The sequence below is a fragment of the Augochlora pura genome, chromosome 4 (genome assembly GCF_028453695.1).
Source record: "Augochlora pura isolate Apur16 chromosome 4, APUR_v2.2.1, whole genome shotgun sequence".
NCBI lineage: Eukaryota > Metazoa > Arthropoda > Insecta > Hymenoptera > Halictidae > Augochlora > Augochlora pura.
Window position 1 is genome coordinate 2,876,740 of NC_135775.1, and position 15,134 is coordinate 2,891,873.

The 15,134-nt window shown below is 38.6% G+C and overlaps 2 protein-coding genes across 4 annotated transcripts; both read left to right on the forward strand.

Annotated features, from left to right (window-relative positions):
- Nucleotides 1–435: 435 nt before the first annotated feature.
- Dppiii (dipeptidyl peptidase 3) lies at nt 436–4,334 on the forward strand. 3 transcript variants are annotated; one of them, XM_078179578.1, is made up of 4 exons: nt 436–652; nt 1,666–1,963; nt 2,033–3,776; nt 3,853–4,334. In XM_078179578.1, exons 2-4 carry the CDS (start codon nt 1,688–1,690, stop codon nt 4,002–4,004), a joined length of 2,172 nt encoding a protein of 723 aa, XP_078035704.1. In that variant the 5' UTR covers nt 436–652; nt 1,666–1,687; the 3' UTR covers nt 4,005–4,334. The 3 variants fall into 3 exon arrangements, with proteins under 3 accessions (XP_078035704.1, XP_078035707.1, XP_078035703.1); XM_078179581.1 differs by lacking the exon at nt 436–652 and adding an exon at nt 871–945; XM_078179577.1 differs by lacking the exon at nt 436–652 and adding an exon at nt 1,045–1,183.
- Nucleotides 4,335–4,393: 59 nt separating this feature from the next.
- On the forward strand, nt 4,394–12,687 carry Dnapol-alpha73 (DNA polymerase alpha subunit B). Its single transcript, XM_078179582.1, has 7 exons — nt 4,394–4,607; nt 4,995–5,211; nt 5,312–5,363; nt 10,631–10,731; nt 10,951–11,745; nt 11,926–12,141; nt 12,274–12,687. The coding sequence occupies exons 1-7, from the start codon at nt 4,529–4,531 to the stop codon at nt 12,590–12,592; spliced, it is 1,779 nt and encodes a 592-aa protein (XP_078035708.1). The 5' UTR covers nt 4,394–4,528; the 3' UTR covers nt 12,593–12,687.
- Nucleotides 12,688–15,134: the final 2,447 nt, after the last annotated feature.

The window sequence follows — 15,134 nt, forward strand, 5'->3', positions numbered from 1 at the left end:
ATAATCAAAAATTAATTTATAAATATACTTTATTTGTACATAACTAAAAAAATTTATATTTTTGTTATTCTTAAGAATTAATCGATTCAAATAAATATTTCTATAATAACAGAATCGCAGTAGTGCACGGTTAAATTTACGTCGATTCGAGAACCAACAGTCCAATCATCGTGATAAGGATTTATGAGGAAGAAATTAACGCTCGACTAATTGGCGCACTCAATAGAATGCTATCGCAGGAATTGGAAAAGATATACTTGTCAGTGCAAAGGAATAAACTTGAAGCAGTATTATTTAAAGATAAGGATATGAAGATTATGTCGTACAATTTGAATCATTGCAGAATTTATCGGGCGCGATAAAGTGCCACTATAGACCGCCACCATCGTCTCCTGAAGCGTGGTAGTGGGGACACCGGTCTCCTGTCGACTCACCGGTTTCGATAACGTTATAACGACTACAACTTGTAACGACCCTAACTCGTTGCTAGACTGGATATCGAGTAATCAGGATATCGCTAGTGATCGCAGGACAAATAATTGAAAAACCGGTATCAGCTCGAGCGGATCGTCCGATACTGGTCGCAGCGGTCGGTAAAGTTTAGACATTGCTAAATAGTTTTGGTACCTGTCTATCCAGGAAATTGTAATAGGTAAGATTCTATTGTTACCCGGTCTCTCTTAAACTTTCGCGTATAACATATGTCATCGGAGGAAAAGCGGCAACCATAATGTTCAAACTTTTACGATAACACCTTTAAGTTTTGCAAAATTCTGCAGCCTCTGCGCGCTTTGTTACGAGAATAGGACTAGAAATTTCTTTGTTCCGATTGGCTGATGATTTAATGCTAATACAAGATTTACTAAGGATTGGGTGCGCGGTAAAGTGGTGGGGATACTTGCGAAAGATAAGGGCAAAACGTGAAGCAAACGTGCAAAATCCGAGGTATCACTGTAGCACGATAATTAAATTATATTACAGTTGTTTCGGATTATTTGTTGTTAATTACAATGCTTCATTCGCATGTAGCGATAGCTGGCCGCAAAACGATTATTTTAAAAAATGTATTTTACAATTTTGCACGGTATTTTTGCAACGACGTGACTTCGCGAAAATACCATACTGAAACATTTTCATGGACAAGTAGGAAAATTAAACGTTTCAATAAAAATTTGAATTTCTGGTGGGTTGTACATTCGAAATGATCTGTGTAACTGTATAATACAGCTTATTCAGAGTTACTGATTCCAAAAGCCGTGTTAACCTTAAATACTCAAAAATCATGTACGGTATAAACTATAGACTGTTTACGAGAAAATGGCAGAGATTTCGCCAATGTATAATCCGTGTATGAAATTTTCTGTGTCATCTTCTTTGTTGGATTTATTAAATCTGATTAACCTTTGCCGGGCAGAGTCGTTATCAGTTTATAAACAGACATGTTAATAAGCGGTCAAACGTCGTCAAGTGTCTTGCGAGTTATCCCCTCCCTTCTTGTTTATCATTGTCTGTTCACCGCAGAGCTGTAAACTGACATACTTATGTTCGCCGGTTCACTGTATCAATCTGATATGTTTGATTTTACAATAAGTCCGTCGTGCAGTTGATTGTCAGTCGGTACACCGATCGATTGTTAAAATATAGATTGTAATTTTACAATTTCAGTGTGAAGCACCTTTACACGAAAATGACCGAAGACACGTCTTTATATGTTTTGCCGAACAACCAACCACTGGTAGCCTTAGATTGTGAAACCGCATTTAATGGTTTGTCAGCAAAGGAGAAATTGTATGCACATTATTTAAGTAAAGCTGCATGGGACGGTGGTCTTATTGTGTATGTACAAACCTCTCCAGAATCGCCGCTATTATTTGCTCTTTTACATAAAATTTTTAAGGCACAAAGCATAGAAGAATTGAAAAAATCTGCGCTCGATGCTGGAGTCAGTGAAGATGAATTCACGGTAAATTGTTGATATTAAATGTTGATTTTATTCTTCTATGGTTAATTGCATATGTGTATATACTTTTAGGCTTTCTTGGTATACGCCTGTGGATTATTTTCAAATGCTGGTAATTACAAGTCCTTTGGTGACAGTAAAATAATTCCGAATTTGCCGAAAGAGAAATTTGGGACCATAGTGAAAGCTTCCCAAGCGTATAAGGATGATTCTACTAGTATAGAAGATATTTGGAATAAGATTCAAGATGTGACTTATGGATTAGGAGGAAATCTAAAGTCTTTAGGTCTGGGCAACAAAGGAGTTACGACATATTTTTCTGCCAACTGCACAAATGAAGATGCTGAATTGGTCAATAAATTCATGCAACAGAAAAAATTAGAATCTTACAATGCGAGATGCTTTAAAACGGTCACTTCTGATAATGTAAATTCTTATGAAATTAGATTAGCTTCTGTGGAAACCGATGCCGATCCTAAGATTACATTACCGGAAGAAGTTTTCGAGAACTCTAAATTCAAAGTCACAAGAGGAGATTATAGCAAGCTTCTAGCTGGAGTTGTTGATAATTTACAAAAAGCAACAGAGCATGCTGCGAATGAAACTGAAAAAAGTATGTTGAATAAATACATAGAACATTTTAGGACAGGATCATTGGCGGACCATAAAGATGGTTCTAGGTTCTGGATCAAGGACAAAGGTCCAGTTATAGAAACGTACATAGGCTTCATCGAAACTTACAGAGACCCTGCCGGCCAGAGAGGAGAATTCGAAGGATTTGTAGCAATGGTAAATAAAGAAATGTCCACAAAATTTGCGAATTTAGTAAGCAATGCCGAGAAGTTTATCCCAAAACTTCCTTGGGGCGCAGATTTCGAAATGGACACATTCCTACGACCCGACTTCACCTCCTTAGACGTTCTTACATTTTCTGGATCTGGAATTCCAAATGGAATAAATATTCCGAATTACGATGAAATTAGACAATCGGAGGGATTCAAAAACGTATCTCTGGGAAATGTAATTCCCGGCAATATGAAGCTGGAAGTGGTACCATTTTTGTCCGAAGAGGATCAAACCTTATTGAATACTTACAGACTTATTAGTTTCGAGGTACAAGTAAGTTTGCACGAGCTTCTTGGTCATGGTACGGGTAAATTGTTAAGACAATTGGGACCAGATTCGTACAATTTTGATAAAGAAAAAACAAAGAATCCTTTAACCGGAGAACTAGTAGATAAATACTTTTTGCCGGGTGAAACGTACGATTCGAAGTTTGGTGCATTAGGATCGTCTTACGAGGAATGTAGAGCGGAGGCTGTTGGATTATATCTGTGTTTGGAGAAAGACGTGTTACGCATATTGGGACACGAAGGTTCGAAAGCCGACAATGTAATGTATGTCAATTGGTTATCACTTTTGTGGACCGGCTGCGCGAGGGCTTTAGAAATGTATCAACCGTCTACCAAGAAATGGTTGCAAGCTCATTCTCAAGCGAGATATGTGTTGCTGAGAGTGTGCATCGAAGCTGGAGAAGACTTTGTGACTGTAGTCGAGGCTGAGTCTGGAAAGACTTTAAAATTAACAATAGACAGATCTAAGATACAGACTGTTGGGAAAAAAGCGATCGGGAAGTTCTTAACAAAATTGCAAGTTTACAAAAGTACCGGCGATTTTGCGGCGGCTAAAGAGATGTATGACAAATATAGCGAAGTACCTGAAACGGGACCTCAACCATGGGCACGCTGGAGAGACATAATTCTCGCTCATAAGGAACCTCGGAAGATATTTGTACAATCGAATACGTTCGTAAAAGGTATTTACTTAAATCATTTTTTCTCATTTCTTATACAATGTTTTTATTATATTGATTTGTTTCGACAATGTAACAGGTTCAGATGGAGTACAATTGAAGAATTATGAACCCAATTTCGCTGGGTTGATTCAGTCTTGGATGGAAAGATTCCCTTCTTCAGAAACTTCACAAACTCTCATTGATTTGTGGGAAAAAGATAAACAACATTTTACACTTAATGTTAACTAATTCATTTGTGGGTAAAATTACTCATTGTTGCATTTCTTTTTATTATATATGCTATAATAATACACCTTACGACATTAATACAATTTCAAAAAGAATTAGTTATTTTATAACTTATTTTATACTTAATATTTGATAAATGATTTGTGGAAAGAAGACAAACAATTCGAGCTAATTCATTTGTGGATAGAATTAGTCATTTCTTTCTATTTTATGTGCTATAATAGTACACCTTTTGCAACATTTATACGATTAAAACGATCCTTAGCTATAGTTTGTAATTTCTAACTTTGGATTACTTCTATACAAAATAAAACGTGCATTTATACTTAATCCTGTAATATTCATTATCCCAAAAAAGTTCTCTCTTTTTTTTGTAATACATACACAGCTTGTGTGTGTCACGTGTATCTAAATTTATGTGTCCACAATAAGAGCGGAGAGGGGAGGAGAGTGCCAAAACTGCGCATGTGCACTATTCGCCGGGTTGGCGGGAAAATCCTGATGAACGTAGTTTACTGAACAATATGGTGTCGGAAAGTACGTTAATTAAGTGTTTCCATGCTTTAGGCTGTGAGACTCCCGATAAGCCTATCATCGACAGATGTAAGTTATTTATTTAATCAACTGTATTCATTATCAAACTATTGCCATCATAAAATCTCGTGCAAATAAATATTTCAACAATGATTGATTGATAGGTTCACCGACTAGAAAAGTTGAAATTAACATGTAACATTTATATAGCTTGATTATTATTAGTAATTAATATCATTCTCCGTGTTATTATGTGCAATTTAAGGTGCGCAGAGTATCTTTAATATATTTAAACGTTTAACCACTTTTTATAACCTTATTCAAAGATAAATTCATGATGCTGTTATATACACATGTACATAATGTTTTGTTACGTTGATATATAATTATATGCATTCTGTGTATATATACTATATCATTAGTATTTGAATTTAAAAGAGCATATTTTTGGATTAGGTCTTCGGCTTTGCAGCCAGCATCTCATTGGCGTAGAAGAATTTATAGAATCATGGATGGAATATAGTATTCCACTGTCTCTAAATATCATTCCAACTCTTGATGATCTTGATAAATGGGAGAAAGAGGTATTGAATAAAGGTAAAATAGATTATGAAGCGGATCAATGTGCAAAAGAAGATTTGGAAATCGATATACAAATTAATGACGAGTTTTGGTATCCTTTCACGTGTTACAATTGAAATTTATGGTACTTTATTTTGTATAATGGATAGATATTTTCCTTACATGAAACTGTTATATTATTACTATGACAGTGATGATGATGTGTTAGACATATACAGTAGTGCGTCGGCTCTCCCACCAAAAGTAAGTCCTGTTACTTCCAAACACTTTGTTTACCGATCAATTATGAAGTATAAAATCATAATCTTAAACTTATTTCAAAAATCTTGAGACTATTATTCAAACTATGTTTAAAATTACAGCAGATTTTAGAATAAAACGATCAGAAATTGTTTAAAAAATCTTAGGTATTTCATGTGCTAGCAAATGTATAGTAAACAATTTTTATTATGTTATTTGTATATATATATAGTATGCAATTTTTATACGTAAATGATTGGCATGCGTTCTTATTCTCGTTGAAAAAGTAGAAAAATATTTTAACCGTTTTAAGTAACATTTACGTTTAAAGACTTAAAAAAATATTTCACCCCACGTATTTACCGAGCACGATTGCTAGTAAGGCTCCAGATTTTCGGTCTACGCTGATCTATTGTTAAACTTCGAACAGGCTACTTTGATGATTTCAAAAGCTGCCTGTTCCCCTTATTCTCTCTTTCAAGAGGGAAAGGTCTCCACCCCTGTAATGGCTTTCTGACAATGTTGCCAGATTTATGAACCTACTCGTTCCAAGCGAGTAGTACAAACTATTACTTGAAATACAATTGTTCCGTGAAATTGTTAGTTGGCTTTCGAACAACTGATTCGATTCTATCGAAGTCTTCGTAGAAATTCGTCAGGACAGTAGCGTCCAAAGATATTTTTATTAATCAACGAAACTTAGAACGAGGAATATTCCATGCGGAGGAACTATTCCTCAGATCGTAATATATTTTTTAGTCCTCGTGAAGAATTACTTTTTCAAGCCTTTAAAATTTGCAATAAGAAAGAGTTCGTTCTGCGTAGACACGCTTACGATCGCAAGTTCTGTATTTGGTTAAACGTGAATTCAATAAGTTAACTTCACAAAAAGTTAACTGATAAGAAAATTTCGATCGGGTCTTCGTAATTTATTGTGGGGGACAATGTAAAATTGTGTTATGTTGTCGTAACAAGGATGCGTTCTATGTGGAACCTTAACCTTGGCATTGCAATGATTTACTCGCTTTGGCAACACTGTCTCACATTCTTTATGGTCGATCTATGGTCTATAGTAGCAATGACGTAAGATTTCTACCTGTGAATCTAATTCTTCGGGAAACGTATAGCCTTCCATGTAACGAAAAGAATATTTTTAATGCTGTATGTCCTTTAAAAATCAAGCAATCTCATTTCTTCAACGATCATCAAGGTTTTTAGTAATACAATCACATTTATTATGCATAAGAACGTGAATAATCGTTCGAATAATTCTTACATCACGTTTAAAGTTTCGCAGCTAACAGTTTTCTTTTAATATTCAACGTTTCTATCTTATAATTCAACTCTGAAAAACATACTACGGAACGTGATTGCATCGCTAACGTATTTTAGACGCCATTACATTATTTGCTTTAGCCTTCTTTTTATCGGACGGTTGCGTTCAGACGATCGCGTTCGTTAATTAATCGTCTTTGTGGAAGCTCGATTTCTTCGTAATATTAAAATATTTCCAACGAAACCGCAGCGTTTCATTCTGAATGGATAGCAAACGTACATCGGCGGGCAAAAATTCTTGTATCTGGTCGAGCTTACTATCGACGTCGAGGCGTTTACGGTACGAGTGAAATTTCCGACTCGATTCCCAGGCAGGTGGTTTCTTCTCCCGTAGCGAAGCGTTGTTGTAGGATCTCGTCGAGGCACCGTAATTCCCGCCACAAAAATCGTCCAGGTAGATCGCCGCCATTATCCCCTCCCCTTTCGGTCCCAGTCTCCCACAAAGGACACGCTCCCATGGAGGGGGATAGTCGGATTCGTTCTTATTGGTGGAAAAAAGATAGCGTTCCTCGTTGGAATCGCGTAGAGAGGGATTCTCCTTCCATCTAAGAGAGCTTGACCAGATTTCTTCAAAGGGTACGATTTCAGTTTTCAAGGACCCAGACTCCATTATCATCCTGATGCGCGCGTGCGCTCTCTCCTCGAAGATATATCCAAGCGAATATATTCTATTCATCGCGTGCTTTTTCGACGATTCCGTTAGCCGATTTGAAATAACCGTCGCGCGACGGTACGCCGGATCAATTATTTTCTGATATTCCCGCAAAAGGTCGTTACATGTGTTCGAATATCTCGATGGCGTCGAGTCGGCGACGCCACAAACTGTCTGTCAGCGCGTCACGCGGATTCGGAGTGTATCGAGTGGTTCGCCGGTTCATTGTGTAGTTCGCTTTCGTTCGCGCAGCTTGCGAATCGTGGTATTAAACCGTTTTCAATTTCTTAGGGAATTGTTTGTGCGCGACGGTATGTTGTAACAGGGGGGAGAGGGAAGTGCGCGAGGCAGTGCATTACATCTTGAAACGGTCGACCGGAGCGTCGGCCATCATGGAATCCGATTTGTGTGAATTTCATACTCGAAAGTCATTCCGCCAATCGTACAACGCCTCGCGTCACGGCGACCTGTTGCTGTTGCTACTGGTTGTTACCGCTATTGTTCCGCGTTTCTTTTCTGCGTTTTCGTTTCGGGATCGTTGAAATGATAGTCTCGCGGCTCTAGTCTCGTGTCAAACGGTCAAGCCCGAGGGAACGGAATGTACCACAATTCGGGTAAATCATTTTCTTTTCTTACGGTTGCATCAACCTTATTTTTCGATCGCGACTCGTTACGGTAGAAATACTCCCAAGCACCGAGAGTATTTATGGATAACCCCGCGCGCTATCTTTTTGTATACACGTTTGCATGCGAACCAGTGTGCGTGTAAGAGAGAAAGGGACAGAAAGAGAGAAGCTTGTAATTCTTCAGTGTATACGTGTATCTCTTTCTTTCTCTCTCTCTCTCCCCCTCGCTCTCTTTCTTTGTGTGTGTGTGCACGCGCGCGCGCGCGCGCGATGCGAATGTCGTCGACCGTTCCGTTGAGTCCTGAGCGTCGCGTCGCTACAACCTGTTGCTTCGATCGTGTCACATGCTGGTTGCGAGTTGCTGGTTTTCTCTCGTGATTTCTCACGCTAACTCCTATCCCTTCGTTGATCGAATAATAACTCGAACGTAGAACACACGATCGATTCCCCGATACACGATATTATTCTTCGCCACTCGTGCTACATCTATTATCCGACGTCGTATATCCGACTGATAATATTTTCTTTATACAGATACGTATATACCACAGTGTACGTATACGTCTGTTTGATGTATTCTCGCGTAATACGTTCTTTTAAGATCGCTCGTATAATCTTCGCTAGTTGTGTATAGAATTTTTCGCACCGGATACTTGGCGTTGGTTTTTTTTCATCGACCACGTAGTCTCGACAGATAGCGATGAAAAAATTGCGCAAAAAGACTGTACGTGCGTACAGAGAGTCAGAAAAATATATATAACGTTTGCCCTTCGAGTGTACGCGTAAAGAGCATGGAAGCAAATATTTTGAATATTGTGAGACCTCTAATCCGTTCGTTCGAATTAAAACGAATAATATTTTTCATTTCAGCGATATCATCAACGTCTGTAAAATCGGCAAAGTTTCTTTGCAAATATGTTATATCGAGCGCGCGAGTGTACAGCCATTTTGAAGCAATTTTTTTTTTCACCACGTTATTACGGGAATACATCGAATATGAGTCAGGTACATTCCGGGTACAATCTCGCGTTCCACGAAATACACGATAATGAAACGATTAAATATGGTCGCTTGGAACACGCGAGATTCACGGCTGGTTGCATATTGGTTCGCTTCGCGGCGTGTACGATACAAACCTATAATGTACAACCATTGGGTTCCTTGAGCTTTACTCGGCCGAGAAGATCGGTTCCTTAGGGAGTCGCTTGCATCTACTAATTAAGTGCAATTGGCCAACAACGACGTACGGCTCCCTCCTCCTTTCTCTCTTCATTGGCCTCGGCCTGTTCGTGGCTCGCCTTTGATTTTTCGCGCATCGTGCGAAACATGTTCGAAAACCGCTTGCCTTTGAGGGGTGGAAACGGAAAAAGGGATCGATATCATCGCCGAAACCAATTCGAAATCTCCAACGGATTATTTCCCGTGGACGGTCGGTTACAACTGTATCTGGTATAAGCTTCTCGTTATTTCCCACGGTATCTTTGCCGAGAACAGTGGGGCGAAGGATTGCCAGGGGCGGCTAGTTCCCGGAGAGAGAGGGATAGAAGGAGAAATAGTCTTCTCGGTGTGTTATTCGTCGGGCACGGCAAGGGTGGGGAGGGGAAGGCAGAGAGCGCTAGGCCTCGCGGTGATCGACCCAAAGTTTTACATGATCTGGTACAGCAAGTATCGTTCGAATGAATTTCCCCGACACTTCTGGTCTCCCCTTCGAACAAGACTTATGTAACGTAAGATTCCGTGAGTGTAATTGCCGATACTTTTCTTCGATTAGTTCCCACAATCGGGGTTCTTTAATTCCGTTCTTTATTGCGTGCAACGATAAAGAATGACACGTAATAGAAGTCGAAGAGTCTAGGCGGTGGTAAACGTATAAATTTTAATTTCAAGCAGGAAACGAAGAAAAAAAGGGAAATAGATGATAAGTAACGAGGTCGGTGAATTTAAGAGGAAGATTCGAAGAAAGTATTTTTTTGTTTTGTTTGTTACAATTTAATGGTATTGAACGCGAATTACAAGAAATGGTCTGAACTTGATTGAAATAATACGTAATAAAGCGAACGGCAAGAACGGTTAGGTTAACAACAGTTAACCCTTCTCGTTGCGATGAACTCCTGAACGCAAGCCGCCATGACTATTTATATTTCTCCGCTGCGGCGTTATCGGTACAAAATCTTCCCTCGACGTTCGTTCCAGGCGTTTTCCTTTCGCAGATTACCGACGATCGGTGAATAAATGGTAACCGGCTAAGGAGGGAAGAGCAGGACACGCAACACACACCCCTGAATTTGCTGAATGAGTGAAGGTCTAGTGCACAGATGACTGACTTGTGACTAGATCCACACTCATTAAGCACGTTTAGAGACATACGTCGGAACTTCGTCAAATAATTCGACTATGAAATACAGCTGTTTACATATACTGTGGTTAAATTGTACTAAACCGGAGACCATGCGAAACAGATGATTCCATAGACGAGTATGAATGTGGTGCACGTTTCATTCAATTTCGTGACTAGATACATACTCGTCTACGGTGGTCTGTTTTTCTCTCGGGGCTTTGTACACGTGTAATATCCCTGATCTTACAATTCCAGCGAAATCGAGCTCACAGTGGTATATATTTCATTTTGTGTTTTATTTTATTTTTTTCCTTTCAAGCTAACTAAAAGAGAGAGAAGTCCGATATCGAAAGCGGAAAACGACAATAAACGACGAGCAGTATCCCAAACGTTTTCACCATCCACACACAAACCCAAAGCGTAAGCAGATATTATTTCGAAATAGAAATTATATAAGGAATTGTTGATCTATATGAATTATATTTTAATTAGCTGTAAATATATTATATATTTCTTGTATTAAAAAATAAATATATTTATTAAATCGGAAATTTGTGTGATCTTATGACACGATTCGATGATATAGTATATTTGACGACAGTAAAATGGTAATCGCATTGTTTGTAATAATTGTTGTAGAAGCTTGCCTATTCGTGCTCCGGGTATCAAAGACAGAGGCAAAATTCTCTTGCACTTTGGCCGAAGCGTAGAGAGTTGGAAGAACGAGAACAAGCAAGATGTATCGATCTGTAAGGGTGATAATGCCCACGTGCCCAAAGATGTGGTTTACATGTACGATATGTTGTCGAAACAAGTGGCCGCACTTAGCCTCGATAGTGAAAGTTTCGGCGAGCGACTCTGCTATATTTGGAAGGAAATGGGGCCCGCCGATTCGAACACGCGTTTCGAGAAGAACGTGATGTCTATCAGCCAAGTAGCGTTTAGAACGTGCGGTAGAATATTAACCTCGATCGATAATTCAGTCGGGACTAAGACCGTGCTGCTGGAAGGCTGCATACGATCTAAACGTGGTAGCAAACAATACATTATCCAGTTGGATCTCTCTAGAATCAAGCGCTATTCAGTTTTTCCGGGGCAAATAATTGCGGTGGAAGGCACTAACACTACTGGAAACGCTCTGTTGGCGAACGAATTATTTGTAAAGGGCCATGCGCCGGTTGCTAAACCGCCAATGTTAACGGAAGATTTAAAAATATACGTTGCCGCTGGACAATTCACAACCACCGACAATTTGGATTGTCAGCCCCTGTGGTATTTAATGGATCGCGTCGCGGAAGATGAACCGAATGTTTTAATACTGATTGGACCTTCTATCGATTACATGCATTCCGAAATTGAAAATCTTACATTAAGACAGACTTACAATGATTTATTTGACAAACTTGTAGCAAGAATTATGCAGCGTTTGCAAGGGTACATAATTTATTATTTACTTTACAATATACACGTAGAAGACTTTTTAAATCCCGACAAAATCTTACGTAATAATAAAGATTCTAAATACGATAGTCTGACGCAATAGTGTGCCTTTGCAAACATGAATATCGCGCTGATATTTTTCTACTTCTAATTGTCATTAATCTTTACATGTAGGAAACATACGCGGGTCGTAATAGTATCCTCTAACCGTGATGTCCACCATGATCCGGTTTACCCGACACCGGAATATAGTATTTGTACGAATAAAATTGGATCGAATTCATCGAATCTGCACATGATGCCGGATCCATGTATAATAAATGTGGCCGGGCTACAGATCGGAGTAACTTCAGTCGATGTTATTCGACATCTAGGACAGCACGAAGTATCGTAAGTGAAACACAGCGACCAGAACCCAAGAATTTCATTATTTATCAAAGATTCAATTGTTGGCTGCATTAAATATTGTCCCATTCTGATGCGGGAGAAGCGGTCAGAATTTTAATGCAATATTTTTTGTAGGAACACCTTAGCCATGGATAGATTGAGTCGTTTAGCAGATCATGTGTTGTCTCAAGCATCATTCTACCCTTTGTATCCACAATACGGGGGTTTAAACTTTGACATAACGCTATCGAAAAAATATGGTTCTTTCGAGCATCAACCGCATATCATGATTTTACCGTCCGATATTAAACATTATTGCAAATTAGTGAACGAATGTCTTGTTTTAAACCCGGAGCGATTGCAAAAATTCATGTACGCGAGGTTATGCGTTCGACCGAACGCCGATGGGAAATGGGATCCGAACGATGTATCCTGCGAGATAGCGAAAATCTGAGAGTTTATTGAAATATTTTTAAGCTTCGTATAATGAGATTAAAAAGTCCGGTTTGAAATGCAGATAATAAAGTGTATATGTTTTAGTTCGTAGTTCCTGATTTTCATGACTGAAATATTATTTATTTGTTTGATTTCTCGAAGATCGTTCCACAGAATTTCGATCGCTGTGCTGTGGATGGTATTACGTTATTATTCCGTTAGAGGTTAGCACCGGATATGTTGGCGGAACGTGATTTTTGTCTTATTTTGTAAACGTGTGATGGCGCCACACGCACGACAATCAGAACCATCGAGTTTTCTGCTTCTAGTGACTTGTGGAGTCGGCCATTGCTACAATATTTTTCTTGTGTTCAAAAATATACAAACGTCGATGGAGATACGTGCACAATTACAGATTTCAAAGTGAGTGTTACATTCGGTCTTTTATATTTGCTTGTCCGTTCTGTGCTCCGTTTCATTGTGGACGATAAGTACATAGGCATCGAAGATCTGCCAAATTTTGTTCCGCCATTTTTGTTACGAATTCGTTTACATGTCGCTGTGTATATTACAATTTTTGTTACTGTTTTGTATTTCGTGGTTCGTTAACAGATATTTCCTCGAATCCCATCTTCGGCGTCAACGGAACGAATTAATCTATGAGCAGTATCCTTTTTTTCCTGATTTCAAAATTGGGTGCGCGGGTTTCACAACAAGGCTGCCATGGCCTTCATTTTTTTCGACCAAAAAAACTTGAGTTATGAAATCGAATGTGGCGAGTAACGAAAATTCGAGGTTTTATCCTTGTTCAGTGCTTCCTCATTTTTCGACCGATATAAGAATGGTTAACAGTAGAATAAACTATGCGAAATGTTTGAAGTATTTACTCCATTTTTTGAGTGTATATCGAATTATTATTGGAACCTCAACATCTACTTTAATCCAAAACGTGTGGTTTGTGACGTACGACTGTACATTATTAATGTACCTCGAGACACTATTTTACGAAAGAATACTTCCTGTCATCAATTTTAACGTTTTTTTGTAACAGCACAAGTGTGCCACATATTTTCACGTTATCGTCAATATTATCCACTTGATTGCACCAACTTGAAAGTCAGCAATATTGATAATATTCGCGTGGCTGTGTTCTATGTGTTCTTCGGTTATTTAAGCTCATGCTTAAACGAATTTAATATTATTGCAATTACTTACGACTATACCGACCGATGTAACTACGAATTCCCCTATTACCGACAATCTAACTTTCCATTTTGGAGAATAACATTCGATGGAGCATAATCAATTAAAATATACTCGACGTACGAATGATTACATAAGCTCGAAATATGAAAAATAACAAAAATTTATATTATCAAATTTCTTAAAATAAAATACACAAATTTTACTGTAAATATTAACTTAAATCAAATTTTATTGCGAGTTGATCGAAATGCAACCGCAATACTCATCCAATAAATGTACTAACGATATAAGTATAAAAACTGGCATCTATAATAGTTTTACATGGTTTATAAACGTACAATTTATTTAAATGAATCTCCAATGATTCCGTTCCGATACGTATGCTTTATTTTAACATTAGTTGTGACTACGATATATGAAAGCTTCCTTAACGAAACACGACAAACTTTCGCGCACCTTGCACAAGACACGGATAGGAATATCGATCCATTTAGTTTTTAATTTATCCGCATCGACTGTAGTTGTAATTTCACTGGTCATTTCAGTGTCATAAGGAGACTCGCTTCGTGCGGATAGAACAAATTATTTAAAGAAATTGATAAAGTCGCTCGTTATCTCATGCAAATATCATATGCGATCGATCTGATCGTTTCCCGTATCGAATGTATCAGGAAATGTCGAAAATACGCAACACAGAGTTGCGTAATGACTCCCGCAATGGATAATCCATTCGAAAACATTCGTCGGACAATAGGTGCGATCGCGATGGTGTATGCTGTGGTGCACTGAGTACACGCTCGTGTACTGAATTTGTGGGAAACGCGTTTCGCTCGATTCCACGCTCGCTTTTCAAATCGTCAAATAATTTCGTCATCAGTAGAGCCTGTTGCTTTTCGTTCTTCTCGACAATCGTTCCGGCCCTTCACAATTCTCTCGTCAGAGTTTTCCATAGCTCGGTCGTCAATACACGATCCGCGCAAAATTTCCGTATTTCTTCTAACATCCGACGCTAGCAGGAGCCTCGCAGACATTCGATTAGACTAATCAAATAGACTGTTTGATTTTCCGCTTAGCGCCGTAGCTATAGTTCGGTAATAACTTTCGATTAAATAACTCTTCCGTCTGTATATCTCCGAGTCCTCCTTAACAATACGAACAAATTTAATCGTCGCAACGAATCCGTCGGCTTTCGAAGATCTTGATTTTTTAATGATTCCATCGGCCTTGCCCGTTGTTCACAACTATTTCTTACGCGGTACCGAATTAGCAATGACAAGGAGCTTGCAGATATTTATAGAATCTCCAGTTTTCGTTGACAAATTTTCAGTGGTCGGATTTCCGTAGAAACTTCCCTT

Excerpts from the sequence above, each read along its gene's own strand:
- Dppiii (XM_078179578.1), top strand. The coding sequence starts at position 1,688 with ATGACCGAAGACACGTCTTTATATGTTTTGCCGAACAACCAACCACTG. Across the intron at positions 1,964-2,032 it reads TCAGTGAAGATGAATTCACG|GCTTTCTTGGTATACGCCTG; the intron begins GTAAATTGTTGA and ends ATATACTTTTAG. Across the intron at positions 3,777-3,852 it reads ATCGAATACGTTCGTAAAAG|GTTCAGATGGAGTACAATTG; the intron begins GTATTTACTTAA and ends ACAATGTAACAG.
- Dnapol-alpha73 (XM_078179582.1), top strand. The coding sequence starts at position 4,529 with ATGGTGTCGGAAAGTACGTTAATTAAGTGTTTCCATGCTTTAGGCTGT. Across the intron at positions 5,212-5,311 it reads CAAATTAATGACGAGTTTTG|TGATGATGATGTGTTAGACA; the intron begins GTATCCTTTCAC and ends TTACTATGACAG. Across the intron at positions 5,364-10,630 it reads CGTCGGCTCTCCCACCAAAA|CTAACTAAAAGAGAGAGAAG; the intron begins GTAAGTCCTGTT and ends TTTCCTTTCAAG.